This window comes from Eucyclogobius newberryi, unplaced genomic scaffold (genome assembly GCF_026437365.1).
Source record: "Eucyclogobius newberryi isolate DKJ021-1_F unplaced genomic scaffold, fEucNew1.0.hap1 SCAF_19, whole genome shotgun sequence".
NCBI lineage: Eukaryota > Metazoa > Chordata > Actinopteri > Gobiiformes > Gobiidae > Eucyclogobius > Eucyclogobius newberryi.
In genome coordinates this window covers 19,895,399-19,916,227 of record NW_027315823.1, presented here as the reverse complement: position 1 = coordinate 19,916,227, position 20,829 = coordinate 19,895,399, and the positions used below count along the sequence as shown (strand labels likewise).

At 40.1% G+C, this 20,829-nt stretch overlaps 1 protein-coding gene across 1 annotated transcript in view; it reads left to right on the top strand.

Moving 5' to 3' along the window:
• dag1 (dystroglycan 1) overlaps positions 1–20,829 on the top strand; it is a 38,269-nt gene that overhangs the window by 7,205 nt on the left and 10,235 nt on the right. The window contains exon 2 of the mRNA XM_072452077.1: positions 13,640–14,357. Coding sequence (XP_072308178.1) covers positions 13,962–14,357 — 396 coding nt within the window. The 5' untranslated portion in view covers positions 13,640–13,961. The remainder of the gene's footprint in view (positions 1–13,639; positions 14,358–20,829) is intronic.

Below are 20,829 nucleotides of genomic sequence, written 5' to 3'. Positions count from 1 at the left end.
TTGTCTGGTCAACCATAAAAGAATTCCAGGGCAACACCAACAGCCTTATTGCTGTGAGAGGACCTAATTGGGATATGACTTCAATGGCACCAGTAACACATGCTGTGAAATTTAAACACATTGCATTGCGTTGTCATTAAGCAGAGGCTTTATAATCCCAAAGATCATTTGTTAGTGTCTCTATAAAATGTGAATTGAAGACTTTATTGCAGCCATGTTATACCAGGACATTTGCACTTTGATTAGCCAATAGCAGTGGCATATGTTCTTTGATTGAAAGTACTAGTGCGTTTCTTTACAAATCTGAAGCTGATATAAACGCACTAAATAAAGACTAAATGAACACTTTCCTTTCCGAATCAGACTTTCATGGCATTGTTCTCTTCAGGCAGTGGAAACAGGCCTACAAGTCGGCACATGTTGCTTGGTCATCCCTGAAGGAATTCGGCTCTAGCACAACAGCCAAAACAACCACAGAATGTCAAAGCATAGTGGTGCAGTCACCATGGAGACTCCTTTGAATGGGGGTGCTAGTCAGGGGCCCTTTTGAAGCATTAAGTGTTGCTTCCTGCCTCAGATAAAACCACAAAACATTAGGACAAGATTTTTATAGTATTCCTCTTTACTTGAGGCATATAACGTTGACGGCGTCTTTCACAGATTTGCATTAAAAATTCAATGCTTAGCGCTTGTTTTGGCATGTGAACCCAACGCTGAGAGGTATGAAAAGACAACAAATTTGATCTGACATGTGGTGTTACTGCTTTAGAAAATATGCGTATGGTGTGTAATTAATAATTAACTTAACAAGCGCATTGCAGAGCGGCTCAAAGAAGTGGGAAAAAAAGGGAACTTCAGAGAGAGGTTAGTAGAAACAAAACTGATTTTTTTAACTCGACTGTCACATGGGCTTTTCTTTCCGTTTTGTGTGTTGACTCAGGCTAACGGGTTGCCCCATTCACCCGGCTCGGGGCTTTTTCAAACATTCGGTAGACAAATACAGCAGGCGCAGGAAATGAGAGTAGAGAGAAGTTGACATGTTAAATGTAACAGCCAAACAGCAGCAGACTCACTTCACACCACTGAGCCGCCGCGTGTGTTTCCTAAAGTGTGTGTGAGGTTTGAGACATGACATTGTTCGTGATGAGGTCAAATACACAGCCCCTTAACCACACAACGCAGGCTGTGTACTTTGTGTAAACAATCGCACATACACTGTAGTTTGACACAAATACGAGCAAGAGTCTCAAGTTGCACACACTCAAAGTGTCAAAACTTGGAATGTCGATTGATCAACGGTGACACAGTCCAGAGTGGCACACTAAAGCCTGAAATAGCCTTAGTCAGTCATTAACAAATTTTAACAGCACTTGACTTGGAGTACACAGCTTATTGATATTTTTTTTAAGTTTGTTTTTGAATTTAAAAAAATGAAAGCCCAGTGTTGAAAGCCATGATCCCTTTAATTTATAAACACAATGTTCAAACTCTGTTGAGAGTCAGACTAATGCACCAGGAAGTAAACAATCCCGGGGCGTAAATGCTAATGTGTAAGTGGCATTAGACAATTTCTTTTGAACGGATGAGGATGTCGTGAGTCATGTATTCATCATGTGATGCACGCTCCCATTTACTCCTCTATTCTCCCTTCCACCCACCCATCCACACACCATCGAGCCACTTTTTCACCCCGCCCATTCATCCGTCAATCTTTCCTTTTATGATGGGCAGTCATTCAAAGGGACAAGAGCTGCTGTCTGCCAATGCCTGTTGATGATTCACATTCCCATGACGACGTGCCTGTGAAATTTAGTGCAGTTCATAAGCATATTTGTCTGAGGATTGGTTGTCATTTTGTGCACACGTGTGAGTGTATAGGTGTGTATTTGCGTGTATGGCATAGAAAGAGGACAGAGCAGGATTTCAGGGACTGACAGGGGCTGTAGTAATGGGATGTCCTTGATTGATTGGTCTTGGAGGCTGCGGAGAAGAAAAAAAAAAAAACCTCTGAGATGAGGACGAATGGGGAGCTAGGTGAGATATAGAGAAACCAGGTTAATGGAAAGTGAGAAAGCATAAGAGGCGGATGGCGGCAGCAATGAAATATAACCTTCCCCAGTGTCCTTCAGGTATCCATACTTGGACTTTGTTTGCACAGGCTTGGGCTGTTTACATTTAGTTTTTTTTTTTTTCCCCGTGACTTGTATATAGGGTTAACTGGGAGTAAAGAGAGCTGTAGGGAACAAATAACAGGACATCTGCAAGATAAAGGCACTCCTCCATCATCTGCTCTGTGTTTAAAGTTTTGAACTTGAAGTTTTGTGTTGGATTTGTTGCACGGCTCAGACTGCTCTTGAAGTCCACCTCAAACCAGGTGTTCAGCCTCTGCAAGCTTTGGCCTTTAATCAGTGGCGATCCAATGGAATGATATGAATTCAGTTTTAGCTTGGCTGCAGTCTTTGAACGTTATGCTACATTTGCACAGCCAAGAAAAATCCTGTTATTGTTTGGCATAATCAGATCTGCCTATTCAAATTGTTAGTTTTTTTAAAATGATCCAATCAAATCAGAGAGAATTGCCAACTGTAATTGTCCTGTAGACAGCAGTCATGCGGCTTGTGTGCTCTGCAAGTGTATTTTACAAAGTTTCTCCAAAAAATACTCCTCCCTGGTTCATTGTTATTCTGCAATGCTCGCAGGGTCACTACAGCACAGCCAATATCTTCATTGTTTGCTGGCCAATATCACAAAATACAGGGCTGCACTGTCACCCACTTTTACGCCGGAGAAAACCAGGGGGAGGAAAGGCTGAGAGAGTCATCAGGGTGGACAGAGCTGAAAGCATGGGCGAGCGAGCTGTATCACACCAAGCGGCAGCGAGTTTGGTGTCCGCCTACGGCCCCTTCAGACGGAGACACGGGTAATGTGTGAGGCAAAGCGCGTACTGTGTGTGTCTGACTTTGAATTAGGACCCGCAGCTCATTAGTTTACATAAATTCAAACACAACAACAAATACTTTTATGCTCACTCTAGTGATATGGGAGTGTGACGATAATATATATTTTTTCAGCTGTGACCACTATAACGACTAAATCTTCAATTGCAGATACACGTCAATTTACTTACCGTATTTTCCCCGGACTATAAGTCGCACCGGAGTACAAGTCGCAAAAAATGTATAATAGAGAATGAAAAAAACACATATAAGTCGCACTGGAGTATGAAATGTGGTTGCAAGTGTGAAAATAACAAATAATATCACATATAAGTCGCTCCAGAGTATAAGTACAAGTATAAATAGTATAAGTATAAGTCGCACCCCGGCCAAAACTATGAAAAAAGATGCTACTTATAGTCTGGAAAATACGGTACTTACTCTGAAATATAATTCTTCTGGTTCTGTTATGAAGTTTTTCAATCCTAATCTTTACGTATTTGAACAAGCTTTGATGCTTAGTACGTCAAATGCGAACTTGGGTGATTGATTATTTAATTTCTGCTAATCCCTGTCCAGTGCCGCTTTCAAACATGCTTTAAATGTGTGGGTTTTTTCTCCCTCTGGCCTAATGGTAAGCTTTCTTTAAACTTGGCCAACTCTTTACCCTGGATCCCAAGCTGTCCACTTCTATTCATCTGCTCCCACTTTCACCGTTGACAGCCCAATATAGACTGACAGGCCTCCACTGTCTTTGCAAAGTGCCAAGTCTGCATTATGGTCTCTTCTGCACTCCCGGCCCTGTTTTCCAATTCCTCTGATGAGCATCTAGGCAGCAGATAGTCACTCACCGCTTTCAACCCTTCAGTCAGATACTTTTGTTCCACTAATTTGCTCACTTCAGGATTCCAGTACATTTGTTAAGATAACCCCAACAAAATGCCTCTTTCACACCATGGACAACACAACTTCTTTAGAATGACTTTGAAATGGCAGTCATTGACATTCACAAAAATAATGTTATACAATAAGATAACAAAAAAATGTCTGTGGTTGAAGTATCACACTAAAAGTGACTAGGCTAGAATTAAACACAGAAGTATCACTTGATAATATTTGTAAGATTGCTCTGAAATTGTCCACCCTTTTATTAGCTTTTTTGCAGACTTTGTATGTTAAAATCAGTATACTTGATATTCATATTGTCTCCCTCCCACAAAAGACCTTTAATCTCCAGTGTTTTTCTTTGATTGGGACAGATTGTTAATGTGCAGACTTGACACAACATGAATGTAAACACACCTGATTGTAACAGAACAAATAGATTTCATACATACAGAAATACAATACGCAGTCTACATCATCCACATATTCATATTCAGTGCATACATGTCATTATGCCAAAGTACAATTACAAAGTCAAATTGCCACTAAAAATGAGTGCAAGTTTGGTTTGACAATAGCCAATTCTTCATTTGAGCTTAAAAGACTTTTACGTACAACACTCTCAGTGTTAAAGGCAGACACTGTCTGTGTTGCCTATTCAAACTTTTATTGCCCCACTTTTGATTTTTCCTGACATCTATTTACAGCAGAACAAAGTACCGCAGAGGTGGGGGAAATTTAATCTCGTGATAAATATCAGCAAAAGGACACTGTTTCAAGCACTGCCGGCGCCTTGCTTGACTGTTCTATTTAACTGTGATAAATTTAGCAGATGGGGGCCGTCCTTAGTCCAGAGAAAAAAAAGTCCCAACAGCCATAACGCCTTTAAAACCCTGCCAGCAAGCTAGAGGTCACATTGCTGAGGCTGGAAGGCTATCGGCTATGGCCTGCTATTATCATAGCCAGATAAAGGATGTGTCTCGCTGATGAGACGTCTGCAATGACCATAGAGCCACTTGGAGGTGGTGAACAAAGTAAGGGGAGGGAAAATAAGGCATGCCCCCAAAGATCCCCTGTTACACGTGCATTAGCAATTGGCAAACGTGAACATGTTTAAAGTTATTCCTCTGCCTTGTGGTCTTTTTTTGAAATACATTTCTAAATTACAGGTGGGTTTTTTTGCACTGGATCCTAGTATTGAGCTTCAGTAGCAAGCATAATGAAAGATGTACACAAAATTTGTGTACATCTTTCATTATGCTTGCTACTGAATGTTTCAGTGATAAATTAAGTGCAGTCATTTAGCGATCCAATTTAATTCAACACACCCATAAAAAACATTTGATCTAATAAAAAAATTTAAAAAAATTAAAAAAGTGATTTAATCTGACAATTTTTTCTTACTTGCATATGTTCCTTAAAACCACATTTTTAAGACTAGTCCAGGATGACTACAAACCCGTTCCACAGGCTGTCAATCATATCAGTCAAGGAAGCTACTGTTGATATAGAGAAGAGAATCTCTGTGTCAGCTCACTAGACCCTTTTAAGTCTCGGAACATTGGTCAGATTTCTACTGACTATGTAGTTATTTGTGTAGTTAAAGTTTTACTGCATATTTCTGTGTGCTTGGCTGTTTCTTTCAGTTCGTTTTTAGCCTGCTGACTGGTGGTTTTTGCATCCAGGATGTCTATAAACCTGGTGACCAGATAGGACAGGCGCAGATGAAAATTGATGACCTGCACCACCTGGGGAATGGAAGGAGATGGCTATCATTGCTGGCTCATCAGCGCGAGACACATCCACAGAACGTACACGCCAAACTATAACGTTTATATAGCATGGGCTTATTCTAAGAAATATAGCAGAAACATAACTTTATGTCAAATCCAGGTGTTACCTGTAGACCTATTTAGGTCACTGCAGTGCACCCATATGAACGATAAAGTATTATCAGAGCAGCACCCACAATATGGCTGCCCCAGATGAGTCCGATTCATCTGAAATGCTCAGTTGCTCTGTAGACAGTGTTCATGGTGCAGGTAAATAGAACTCGCAAAGGCAATTGGAGTAGTTCATCCACAGCAAAAGCACCCAAGGGCTCCTGGAATAATTGTTTTTATTATTTTGGAAGGAATACATTCACACCGCAGTTTGTATAAAGTATGTATGACTGTTTAAACTTTGAGGTTTCACTAAAATGTTTTTCGTCTTTCAGACCTCATATGGTGCCTATACATTCAATCCTAAATTAATGTTCTGCATATAAGAGTTTGCAGAAAAGTTAAGGCTTGTTTCAATGCCAACAGCCAGCTCTGCAGTGAATAAAGTATATAGTACAGTGTTTTTGTTTTAGTTTTCAATAACCCCTAATTGGGCATGTTGGGCAAGAAAAAATAACTAATTTCATTTCAAGTCTATATTCCTCAAAAGTAAACCTAAATGTTAAAGTGCTTTTTTTTTTCTTATTATGAACGTTGACCTATTTAGAGTTTACAGTTAGTTATTTCAACATTACTAACTGTAAATGGCGCAGCTCTAATATATCCACTATTAAGCTATTCACTCCCATGAAAGCTGTCAAAGGCAAAGCGTGGAGGGCACACTCGGAGGGAATAGGATGATACCTGGGGTAAAAAGTTCATGGACTCAAGCATCACCCACGATTAAAGTACTCAGATTAGAAGTCCCCTGAGCTCTGGGGAGAAGGGTTAGAAGTTGGAGAGAAATGAGGGCCATGTCTTTGCTCTCTGCATGTTCTTCCAAGCGCATAGAGGGTCATGTGTTGTCATTTTCTTGTCATGCTGGCAACCGTCTCTAGCTGTCCCTCTCTCGCAGTCGCACATGACGTGACCACCTGCCCCCAGCTGTCACTGCATCTCAAGCGCTGGGCTGGTGGTCTCAGTGGAACTACGTGTACATGCATGGAAAAACATACAATGACAGGAACAGATTGCATGGATGGCCGAGTGTGGAAATTGTCTGTGATATGCGTCTAATTTTCCTTTGAAAAAACAACAACTTCACAATATCAGAGTGAAATGTAATTACTCCGACTGCCTACACAGTCTTTAGCTATAATTTTATTCCCTCGTTCTTTCCTTTTTGTCACGATGTAATTGGTAATTCTTTCATGTTTAATTTTTTACTGTAGTTGCACTGTTATAATTAGCCTACTGAGACGTGTGAACGCTTTGCACCTTATGAGCTGTAACTTCGCAAATGAACACACACACACACGCACACACACACACACACACACACACACACACACACACGTGTTTTCACACTTTCTCCCTCGGCATAAGCAAGATTGGTGAAAGCGCTGACGCCCGGACGTTCCGAACACAAGTCTAATCAAAGTGGACGCATGTTTGGCTGCGTTTGCAAAATAATCTTAATTCCCATGATGCCACCCAACTGTGATAATTTAGATTTTATTTTTTCTTCACCTTAAATTAGGTAGCATACTCATTCTGAAGAGCTTAAACCGAGTGAGCCTTGTGGGGACAAAACAGCGTTGTGTAAATGCATTAGACGAGGCGTTTACTCAACAGGAAACTTCAATTCCCATTCCGAGCTATATTTTTGAACCGCCGGATGTTGTTGTGTTCACTTGTTGGTGGATGATCCATTCTTAATTGAAACAGTACTGTGGTGCAGGGAGGGTTTATTTTTTCATTAGTCTCTTGTTTTTGGACATAATAAATGACATGTCTTTACTGACTGTTGAGCTAACTCTTATCTGCTTTCATAATAGTAACCATCAGATGGTGTTTTAAGAACACTGGGAGGTCCGGAGGTCCACCTCACGTAACTTTATATAGACCGAGTTTCCTGTTTTCACTTTGAAAGTGGATTTATTTAATCTCCACTCCAGATTATCAAATGCATTTGGTCTGTTGTAGTGATACAGTATTTCTAAAATTAAATATTCCAACATATATATACAAGGAAGAAACTAAACTTAATGCACCCTATTTAGAGAAGACTTTTTTCCCAACACAATTTTCTTTTCTATAATTTACTGTGAGCCACCACTTTTTTCCAACAGGCTATTTTAGGTTTGATTAAGAACTGACGGTAGTTTTGTAAAAAACATTTACCTATAGCCTACAGTGAACCTGCAGTTGCACAGTGATTTGGCACATTATTTCACTGAAAGCCTTTTTCCATCGCAGTGGGCCAGACTGACTGGAGTGGACATAGGAGCCGTACCCAGGACACAATGGTCCTGATACTCTCTGGTTTGAAGTCAGGGTGCTCTTGTTGTGATATCATCAGATAATATTCTGATGATTAAGATTCTTAAAATAAAACACTGGATTAGGGCAGTACGGACAAAAGGTTTCATCACGCTATGAATAATAATGTTTGTGATAGCTATATAATTGAAGATATGATTGCCTCTAGCCAAAATACTCAAAAATGCACAATTTTACTGGTGCAAATAAAAATACACAAACATTTTCTTTTCAATGTATCAACAAGCTCTTTGTGGTATACATTAAAGCTATATTTGTGTACCCATGTTTATAAGCCAAATAAAGAGTTACACTTTATAAGTAGGCCATAGTTTACTATCAATTTACTATCGACTGTCCATTAGATGAACCTTTCTTAACCTGTATCACAAAATAGCATTCCTTAACATGTGGCTAGAAAGCAGGTCTTTAATATTAACTCTATATGTTTTAGGTTTATGTGGGGGTTCTATGCTTTGTGCCCCACAAACATGGCATTGCTCCTTTAACATGGCACGGACTGTGAGGGAAGTCAGTGACTGTAAACAGTAAAAATTGTGAATTAAAGTTAGCGGAGGAGTCAGACAGCTTGCTCTGCATTGGTCTTAGTGTAGAGAAAACACAAGCTGCACAGAACAGTCATCACAGCACCGGCTCAAACTCTGCACAGAGTGGAGCCATCTTCTTTGGTTCGACCAAGAACTAAAATAAAAGATGATCCTCACGAAGTCCAACCCGGCTCCCGTCCATGTCAAGTGTGTTCAGGGCTGCCCCACGTTTTACTTGACTTGTTAGATTTAATGTGAGAAGCCTGTAGTCCCTCTCCCCTGTCTTGGGGCTGGTGCAACACAATTTAGCTGAAATATGTGTCCTCCAAAGCGTAAAAGCAGCCCAAAACCAACAAAGTCTGGTTCGTCTGTGTCAGTGGATCTGCTTTTGTGCATTTAATCAAAATTTTATCACAATATTTCATTTTGATGAAAAAGAAATTTATCTTTTTTTATGATTTAGAGGTCTATGAATTCTCTGAAGTCTTTCAAATCATTTCTATGCAAATTCTTGGTGTTGCACTTTTCTCTAAGAATTAATTTGATGTCAGGTGTCTGAATTCCATTGCTATTACTCCCACAGACTGCAGATGTCTTATACATATGCATATGCATCTGTGTGTCAAGGTCGTATGAGCCAACATGTGCACGTCCTAAATGGGTTTGACATTGTGCATGGACTGGATTAGTGTGGGTTTCAATGGAAGAACCCCCCAGTCTTTAGTGAGGTGATATTCTATTTTTCCGTCTTTCAGTGTGTTGTTTCTACCCCACTCCCTTTAGGTTCCCATAATCCTCGGTGTTTTAAGAGGCAGGTTCACATCTGCTTCCAGCTGTCGCATGCATATTTGAACTTCGCATATCAAAGTGTTGTGATTGAGGAGTGGCTGGAACAGTCCACTGGGACCTTTTACTCGCAGCTGTTAATGTAGGTGTCGTGATGTTTACATATTTTTTGCGGAAACTTCCTTATAATGCGTTTAAACACTTGTAAGATTTAGTTTTTCCTCTTGTCTGCTTTCTTAAAATAAAATGAGGTTGTGTTGAAACAATTGTCACAAATGTAATCTTCTACAATTATCAGACCTTAAGACCCAGTGTGAAAACTCCCAGAATGAAACCTTGTACTAACTGAAGTCATTTTAAGCCCCCTCGTCTGGCAAACCTGTAACATCTAGCCCTAATGTAACCATTTGCATTGCTCCAAACTTAATGGGTGGTTGTAGGTATTTTAGGCAGAGCTGTCTTACTATTGGCATGACACGCAGACCCTCTTTTTCCAACCTTATGGTGCCACATATGGCTCATTCTGTTGCCCTAGCAGGATCACTTAGCAGACGACCACAAGTGAGTGAAGCAATATCCTGACACTTTATGGTCTGTGGTCTTATTCTATTGGTTTCTCAATCCTAATTCATCTGAAAATACTCAAATGTATTATTCTTTGGCATTACAATTAAATATACATCCATTGGAGCATTCATGTCGGGCTATCGCATAAATGAAATTGGGCTTAAACATGCAAACGGATACACGTCATGGAAATCAGTTTATTTTGGTCACAATGAAGTCGCCGTTTTAGTCTTTGTGCTCTGCATGGCATTAACTTCACCTGTCAATTCTGCGAACTTCCTGTCACCACATTTAGAAACGCCAACCTTCCTCTCGTCTGTTGCTTATAATACACTTTTAAGAATGCCAATAGTGGAGAGATATGTCTGCAATATTTCAAGGTCTATGTCTCTTAAAGGACTATACTTTGAGTAAGAAACATTTGCTAAATATTGCTACTGTTTGACGATCATATAAAAAAACGTGAGTCATCAACCCTATTTGACTAAACCAAAGCTTTTGAACTGGGCTACTGGAGCAGTTTTTGTATTATATTATTGCAACTGATAACAAAATATCTTTTAACCCCATTTCATTGCCACATTTACCGCGCCGTCTCATTCCCTAGACCCCGTTCACCTTTACTCTCATAACATCCGTTGTCATGCTGCCAGCGTTTGCGTGGCTCACTTCCAGTCCATTCAGTCATCTCCAGAGGAAGAGCTGCAGTAAAAATGGTGTCCTGTTAACTGTTCTTTTTTAAGATGTCCTCGCAACCCGAGTACACAGTGACTTAGGGACGCGGGTGTCGTGCCTTCCAATGTATTTATATCCGTGTTGATACTTAACAGTCCCGACAGTATGGGTTTTGGCTCATTTTACCATTACACTTTTGAACATATAGGACTGTGTAGTTGATTTAATAGTGATTACTACACAAACATGGCAATGACAAAAAGAGTGTAATCAAAGAAACTATTAATTACACACTGTCTAAAAGATATTGGGACGTGTTCTGCGCCTTAACACCTGGAGCAAAGCCACTCATCTAATCATCTAATCGCTTTTGAAATGTTTAAAACTTATTTGCTAATGCTATTTATCTATTTATCACCTATTTTTATAACGTTTTAAATAAATAATTTAAATATGAAATAATATCGTAATTGTAATCATGTATATTTGATTGTGGTTATGCTTTTTACCCAGAAAATGTTCAAATAAATTATTATTGATCAGTATTCCTGCTTTAAACGGCCTAATACTATCCAACTGCATGTTTTTGCAGCTTATTTTTCTAGTGTTTTACTTTCGCCCCCCTTCCAGCCCACAAAAACGAAGTGCATTCAGGATGTGGGAAATTGTCAAGCAGTGAATTCCCATAAGGGCCCATCACCACATCTCGGCAGTAAAAGATCTTGAAAAGCTTTGACCGAGCGAGTCACTTGGGGCATTGTACAGTGTCTGGCTGGAACAAAGGTGTCACCACAGTTAACATGTTTCAACTGATGCAACCAGCTACCAATACTTGACACAAAATGGCCGTTCCACCTGGTCACAGCACATGGAATAATATTATAGTTGTAGTGAGATAGTAGCTTTGGGTCACTTTGCTGCTATAAAATAAAAGCTTTATGATTTTGTTTGAATACAGTTAGTTGTGACAGTAATCATACCTGATAATGTTCTGTTTGGTGACATCTTCATTTGGATTGTTTCTGTAGTTTGCATACATTTCTCAGTTCTCATTTACAAAGCTCGTTTAATTCAATAAAAAAATGCTTCTGTATCAAACGGACTGAACCTGGTTTAGACGTTACCATTCTAGTGGTTGATGTTATGATCAAAGTGTCCAATCCCTCGCAGAGAGCTGTTGATTTTTTATTGTGCTACTGTGTTGTTTTAAGATTGTCTGGTTTTCTACTAGGAACTTGCAGCAGAAATGCCTCAGTCAAGGTGACAATCCCTCACTATGTCAAACTTATCCATGGTTTTCAGAATGATGAAAATGAACATTAGGACTGTTACCATAAAGCTCAAAGGTGGAATGGACGATTTTTTTCAGCAATTTTTTTTATCATATTTCCTCGTGGCGTGGATAAATCATTTGTCCTGCCACGTATCAATCATAAAACGCACCTACCGCTCACCTGCAGCCGCGTCAGGCTCGTCCCCACGTTTCCGCATGCCTAAGCGCATGGATCTATCATAATATAGTTCCCTCAGTGTACGGGGCAAAATGAAGACGGAGAAAGACAGTTCGAGCTGACGCAGAAGTGGACAGAAATCTACGGGAGACGAGCGATGCGATGCGCTCCGTTGCGCTAATAAACAAACGCACGTGTGTGTTGTATCAGTCCGCACGGGGGAGTGCGCATGCGCACTTCAGCCTGCGTTCTCAAATCGCCGAAAAATTGTCCATTGCGCCTTTAACAATTATATCTTTTGAATGGGGAAAAAGTCCTTAAAGTGTTGTATATAACGGAAACCTGAAACCAAATGTCACTCCAGCAAGCTCTGGTATATGGAACTGCGAGCAAGGGGGAACATTTAAAAATGGCCTTGGGCTTTTAGAAGTTTGTCTTAGAGTTTAAGGTTGGGGTAGAAGTGAGCTCAAACCTGAATAAAAAGAACAAGCAGATGATGGAATGAACAGCAAAAATATCCATAATGGGAGAAGTAAAGTTGGAGTGATGTTGCCCTTGGCGCTGCAGTTGAAGGTAGTCAACATGAAAAGGATAAATCTTATCTCTGGCAGCCATCTTGGACTTCTTGGTGCAACTCTGAATAGTGTGAGGAGAAATATAAAAGGAAAATAATAAGTATTAAGATTAAATGTAAATCTTCATAAACAAATATTTACCATAATACAATTGTATATTTTGTATTGTTTAAAAGTTGAAAATCGACTTGGGAACTCCGGTGCTGTTCATGTCATGAATTTTTGCATCGTCTTTATTTTCTTGACTGGGCATATGCTGCCAAGGAAAATGTAGTCACCATAGGGATCTCTCTCCTGTGCCTTCTTTCTTTTCATCTCTGGCAAAATCCTCAAGGGAAATTATTGACACACACACTTGCACAGAAGGGGATCCACTCTTTCATGAAGGAGCTCTATGAAAAACAAACCCCAAGTTCTACTCTCAACACACACTACTCTGGACTGTAGTCTCCTACTCTTTCTGTTCTGATGGTTACCCCACAACACACACACCTACACACACTCAGTTTGACCCCGCTCACAAAGAAAAAGGCATGCAGTCTTTTCAGCTTCCAGGGAGGCTTTCACTGGTTAGTCATTGTTGGCTAATCCAAGGTCCCACCATATTTCACCTTCACTTTCGTCCTACGCCCATCCATCTTAGTCCCTCTTTTCACAATCCTGTCAGTACTTCTCTCTCCCAGTCCTCTCTCTCTCTCTCTGGTTTTCATTATGTGACAAGAAGTTGGGGACTTGCTTACCAATGAGCAATTTGAAATTGACGTGGGAAAAAGCCTGTGGTCAAAGAGCCAAAATGCCTGAAACGACTCTCCACATCACAATATTGCCAATTTGTCAACAATGTATTTGGGGACAACAGTATAAGCAGGTTTACAATGGACTTTTTTCTGTTCAGACTTTTTGTTGCATTTTAAATGTCCTTTTTTTATTTGCAGATAGTTCTAACTATGTTTTTTCTCTCTCTCTTCACAGATCTTAAAAGTGACTGGCACAATGAGAACCCTAAGCCTCTGAGGGTGGAGCACAAAAGACCAAACGGAATAGGCCGTATAAAGCCAACGGAGGACAAAAGAGGAGGAGAAGGTGGGACAGGCAGGCTGACCAATTCTTGACTGGCGCCAGGCAAGCAAGCAGAAGAGCTTTTCAACTGAAGAAGGGGTGGAGAAAGAAGAGCGGGGGCTCTGAAAGGAGGGTGTTGTTTAACCTCCCTTGGGTGCATGCACTCCCTCAACAGCCCCGTGACGTGGACATCAACTTTTTTATTTGTTAGAAACGGGCTAACAAAAGGGGAAGAATGCACAATAAACCAAGTATTGAATGCCTTTGGGCAAAGAGCGGCCTTAGCATGACACTACCCAGGACTAGAGCTTTGATGTTGGGCTTTCTGCTGGTCGTGACAGGATGGTTAACCCCAGTGGTCGCAGATGTGCAGATGAATGATATGGTGATAATAGACGCCGGTGGAGAACAGGACAGACGAGGGATGGAGCTGGAGTCTTCGATGCACTCCTCGCTCCTGCGGGGTTTCCAAGAAGCAACAGAAGATGTCAGGACACCGGGACCTGTTGTGGCCCAGCAGAATGCTGCTGCACCCACTGCCTTCCCAGATTCCTCAGCGGTAGTGGGGCGGATCTTCCGAATGAAGGTGCCAAACAAAATGGAGGGTGTCTACCTCGGTGATATTGTCAAGGTGTGTACTGTTTTTTTGTTTTTTATATATATATCTTTTACAAAAATGCAACTCTGATTGTTGTTCATAGTTTTAAACCTCATTGGAAAGTTAAATTATAATTGAACAATATTGTAGTCAATAGCCCCCTGACACAACACCGCTAGAAAAGACACAGACAGCATTTAAGCATGTAAAGTAATGTCATAATACTACAATTTTAAACTAGATTTTGATTCTAAGGAATAGCCTTCACAAATTGTCTCTCTATGATCAGCTCTATGACCAAAGAAAGACACTTTTCCAACCACTCCTCCCATTGGTCAGCCTCTACAATGCTCTGAGTGTGAACTTTTAGACGCAGATGGCAATATAAAGATACTTGGTGTAAATGAATTGTGTTAAAATTGAAATTGCGATCCGGCTCCAAGAATACCGTGATGTTCATATTTTGGCCGTCGTTGATACCAGCAATGATAAAAATGCTCCTGTAGACAATAGAATGTCTTTTTCAACACAAAATATGAGTGTTTTCTGTATTTTATTATGTTTATACTAGTGCAGATGAAGCCCAAGATCATCCTAAAACTGTTCTTATTGGTACTTGACAACCCGAATACAAAGTGAATGCCTCTAAACAATAAAAAGCTAAAAAAAAAAAAGTCCATGCTCTTAACACTTGTAATGCATTCAATTACACTCAACAATATGCCCAATATGCCCTTTTTTAATTGTACCACAATGGCCAATTCTGCATAACACATGGAGTTTTGTATGTTAATTGGGAGACTGTAGTTGAATCTTCCCGACCATTACTTGCCCGTTTCCACTTCCTCATTAGCCTGTTCATTCTTTGCTCGCTCTTTTGTTGGCCTAATCCTGCCTATTCACACCTCTGCCCACTTTTCTTAATTCCATTTATCTTTTACTGTCTGCCCTGATTCTTAGCCTTCCCTCTTTACATTCACAGAAAAGTAATTCCTCTTCATCCCCTTTTGTCGAGCTGCCCACGCTTTATTCCTGGCTTGCTCTAAATTATACCTCTTCCTCCTATATTTTTCTGGTTTGTCTTTTTCCTCATCTCTGCCATGGTCGTTTCTCCCTCAATCTGTCCAATTCAATAACATTACAGTAAATATCACTATGAACACAAGCTTAATGACTTGTGAATTTTAAGAACAGAACGGAGCAGCCATTTAAACTCTCTTTGGTAAGTGTAATAGTGATTGAACTGGAGTAATTGTAGTCAAGTTAACCCTCCTGGCACACAACGTGTCAATAGATCCTGATTGTAAATTAGCTTCTATTTTCTGCAGTACTTAAAAAAAGTACAAGTGGGCCAGTTGTCAGCCTGGTGTGAATAAAGCACTTTCAATGTAGGTTTTTTTTTTTAGTTTGTATCTGACGTTTTTCCCTGATAATTATTTTTCCACTTCCATTCTGTCTGACCCAGTTATTCACACACATTGTTTGCCCGAGCACCTTTTCTCTTCACCATTCTTTTGTTAACGTGCTCTTTTGATGATGCCCTCCTAACCCTAACCTACTGCTTGAAGCTCGTAATGAGAAGTTATGTTTTGGATATAGTTTGGAAATGGTAGTATCAGAAAGACGGCCAAATGTTTCTAAAGTTATTAAATAATAACCAGACCATAGTTCAGTTTTCCAACTAGCGCAAGCATTTTGATCCTGTTTAATCCACTTAATAGAACATGTCAAAATTAATAGAATATTTTCTTCTTCTTTTTTTCAGTTTTTAAAGGTATTAAAAAATTACAAAAAATGACATGGCACTCGACATAGAGGGAGGAAGTGAAGGAAATAAGGAAAAGATATAGCCGCAAGCAGCAATGATCGGCCCTCGCCACGCCTCTGCCACCCCGCAAGAGGAGGGGGGCGCTAACGCGCCCCAATTGTCCATTTATTACGCCTACTGCTGAATCTGTGACGCTGTCACATCTTCTCCCCTTTGTTCTACCATTCAAAAAGCTATTTTATTTTGAATTATTGGCAAAATGTGCACCGACACATGCACCGTCATGTGCACGCACAGACACCGTGACAAGTCACGGTGTCAAATGTGGATAACTTTTGATGGTCCACCCCTGAAGATGAGTTTCACCAAATTTCAGGTTAATAGGGCTAACGCCCAGGGAGGAGTTTGTTAAAAGTCTAAAGTGTAAACAAATGTAAACTGGCGATTTCCCCCTTTGGAATAACATGGGAGGTTTTGATCATCGCTACGGCAAAGCCATAACAATTATGACATGGGTCTCATTGACTTTTTTGATGGAGATGCCAAAATTGAGTTGTGTGTCAAATTTCATATAATTTCGCAAAACTAAATATTTAACCTCCATATAAAATCTGTAGGGGGCGCTGTGGCTCCAAATTAATTTATTTCACCTCAAGTAGGTTTAGGCCAAAGAGTTTAACAACTGATTCTAATTTGACGCAATTCGGACTTTATCTGCGCAAACGGCAGCAAATTTTAAATTTGGGAGATTTCTGAAATTCTAGCTACAGTTTGCGGCTTCGCCGCACAGAGACCGTGAGAGGTATCAATGTAATTTGGATAACTTTTGATGTCCCACTCCTCAGTACCATTTTCACCAAATTTCAGCTTTTTAGAGCCAACGCCCTGGGAGGAGTTCGTAAAAGTACGACGTTTGGAAAAACTCCTGAGTCATGCTTAGCCAGTTTTGAACCAATATGGCCGACATTTGTTTGGGTGGACGGCGTTGCCGTAATAATATTTTTTACTTCTCTTGTCACCATCTACCTCTGCGCCAAATTTCATGATTCTACGATGCATTTTTGGTACATTTGGGGGCGCTGACGCGCCAATTTTTTATTTTAGAAAAGGAAAATAGCCAGAATGTAGAGAGGCACGATTTTTAGAGGTGTGAACATTTTTGTGACTTTTCGTCAATGTTTACTGGGTGAAAAATAGGGGGGTTGGTCCCGAGAAGAAAGAAAGAAGAAGAATATTCCGATGCGAAAACAATGTTTCCTAATTTTCAAATATCATAAACTATACATTTTCCTCATGGTGTGGGTCCCTGGTCACTGACGGGTACTTTCGTTAATTTTGAGTGGGCTCTGCCCACTTTTGTTTTTGGCCCTCTATACAGTAATAATGTTAAATTTTTGCATTACATGCTTATATGCACGGAACACGCAAGAGATGGGGAACATATTCGTGTCCCAATGTAAAGTGCTCGTTTAGTGCGCACTTTTGCACGGGCTTTGCCCGTTCACAAAGGTAATGTTCCATTTTCCTTCTACTAATCAGTATGCACGGGGCGTGTATGAGTGGAGGAGTGCGTTAGTGAGTGCTTTGGAAGTGGGCGAGCGCTTTGCGCTCGATTTCGTGCGCACTTTCGCAGCCGTGCTTCACACGGCCTTACGGGACTACTAGGCCTCTTGCCAGCTTGGCACTCGGGCCTAACAAGCGACATCCAGAAAAGATACGACACACGGTGATCAACATAAACGTACCATTTAGATTAAGTCTGAATGTTATTTTCTTTCTGTGCCCAATGTTTATTACTATGTCAGTCCAGTCTTGGATCATTAGGGTCGTGAAGTTTTAGTCAAGTGTTATAAATGTCATTGCTTTGCTTAATGTCTTGGTTATAATATTTCCCTATGCTTAAATACCTAAAAAAGTCCTGTTCCTATATTCTTTCAACATTTCAAAGCTTTTAATTTTAGAAGTGAACACTTTCAAAGGGGCTCAGCTCAAGGTTAAATTTAAAATCACTGTTCATGTCCTATTATCACTCTTTACATCACCATTCCCACCTCGCCTCACCATTTGTTCAGTTTGCTAATTCCTCTTACATTTGTCCCACTGTAGGCTTGGGGCCTCACATTCAAATCAGCCTGATTTGACGCATCAGAATCTAGTGCTCTGAAATTAGGGGTGGTTGGTGGATTAATGAAACAAAAAAAGACAAGAATAAAGCAGTGAGTGTTTGAATATATTTTGAGTATGTTTGACATAAAAGGTCAGTTGTAGGTTAGGCAACATACCATATCCAGTGAGAGAGCAGGAGCCAGATTTTGATCCGTCAGTGAAAATACACACTTCAGCTGTGTTTGTTGACTTGTCATATCTGTTTAATTTCACTTCTTCCCTGCTTCCTTGGACACTCTGTGTATTGCATTTTAACAGTCCTCTGTTAAGCGCTCCTCTCCCCCTTCTCTTCAGATGTTTGTCCCCCTTTAGGTATTTCGAAGGTTGGTGGTGCTCAAGGTTGCGGAGCGAAAGGCCAAATCAATTTTTGTGCTTGCCGTTGCACTCATACTAATAGCCCTTTCTTATGAAAATCTGCCAGAGGTCTCCCGCTCCGTGACAGCCCTGACTGCCCATTCACCTTTTGCAGAGCACACCAGGGCCCATCAATGAGAGCAGCAGCTTTTATTCATTCACTTCACACGCAGAGGATTTGCTTCTAGGTGCAGGACATTGACCTCAGAGAGCAGATTTTTTTTTTTACACACCTAATGTGGCTCTTGTTACTGACTTTATACACCGTCGGTCAGACCTAGCGCAAACACTGGATGAAAAATAAACTGCACCAAAGCATTAAATCTGTGGGTTTCTTTTCTTTTCTCTGATTATTCTATATCATCAGTATAATTGTTCTCGCTATATTATCCCTAACTATGCTTATTTAGGTTTAGAGAAGATATTCTTTCCCGTGATGTACTGCATGGTTAGGCATTAAAACATAGTGTCATACCACGTCAGGCATTGTTGTATTGTGAACCTTTTCGTTATTGCACCACTTCATCTTAAAATGTTAGCACATTTTATGTTATCAGCATCAGATTACATTGGAAAAATGTAATGATAAAGATGTAATGATAAAGATGTAACCCTAACCCCTGCCAAATTTAAATTGCAAGTTGATTTTATTTATTAACTAATGTACAATTAAACAAAAGCATAGATGCTTGTACCAGACTGTAGCTTAACTCCAGATGTCCTTCTGTAGCCCTTGGGGTCATAATGAAAGCGTCAAATGTGTTTTCTGCATTCTGCATAAAACTTTACAATTAATCTCAGTATTTACACGCATACAGCATACAATGGCCTACATTAATTTAGCATAGCGAGATCATTCAGTTCATGTTTGCATTATCCTTCCAATGTTAATGCTCCTGGAGCTGTGCAATGTGCATATGAATTTTTTTTTTATTTTTTATCCCCCAAAATAGCGCAGCCCTAGTATGCCGACACATCCTTGAAATAATTATTTAGTAATAATTTTCAGTACTATATATATATATATATATATATATATATATATATATATATATATATATATATATATATATATATATATATATATATATATATATATAAATATATATATATATATATATATATATATATATATATAAATAAATATAATTTTTGCTATTGACATTTTTGACTAAATGCCAGAACTGCACAAGTCTTGTGTGAAGCAGGAAGCACATCCTTACAGAGATCATTTAGTGGAGTCGCTGCGGGGTGAAATGGCAGGACCTTTGCGGCAGAGGCATCATCTGTATGCAGGTGCTGCCGGGACAGAAATGCCCTACAGGGCTTGTACGGTCTATACTGTTATTAATGAATGTGGCTGCAAGATCAGGCTTTCCTGGCCAACAGATGAGGGCTCTCTATAGCCTCATTACCACAATTACCAACATAATTAGCTGATCGGCTGATGGACTGGCTGGCTGGCACTGCAGATTTTCCTTGTCCATTCTTTCCCCCCCCCCACACACTCAGTTTCGTTCCTGAAACCGACTTGCTGAAAATTCTTCTGTTCTCTGTCGGTTCTCTTTGTTGTCGACGTGTGTTGTGCCTGCGAGCATATGCTGTGTTCTGTTGTGGATTTAAAACTGCTTTGTAATTACTTCTTTTTAGCATTCTTTACTCAGCAAAGCAAACTTCTTGATGGCAATATTGGGAGGAAGCCAACTCCTTTTATGAGGGATGCATGTGAAAAGGCTCAATGATAAACATTGTGTTCTTGTCGCCAACTCTTCAGTGTGTCCACACATGCTACACATGCATATTTAAGTACTTTTTGTCAGCGCTGAGAGATTGCGGGACTCTGCGGCTGTCGGGACACATCGACTGCAGTTTTGGATCGCCCGTCTTTTGATGAATGGAGACAGGTCTTGTAAATGTGTAAACGGCCCTTCCCCATGAGCCCATTTTTAGGGAGGATGGAGTTGCTTTTTCTTCTCCACCCCATTCTGTTTGTTCTTTTAGCTTTCAGTTCATTACATTCCTTCTCCTCCTCTTCAATTTCCTGCTGCTGCTGCTGCTGCTATCTCCTTCCCTTTCACTGTATTTCAAGAATCTTGTTACAATTCTGCCGAAAGCACTCGCTGTTCTGCCACTGCCATTCATTCATTCATTTATTCTCCATTAACCCATTACCTTGCAAATATTTGTCTCCCTCTTTTAAAGCAATTACAAATTCTC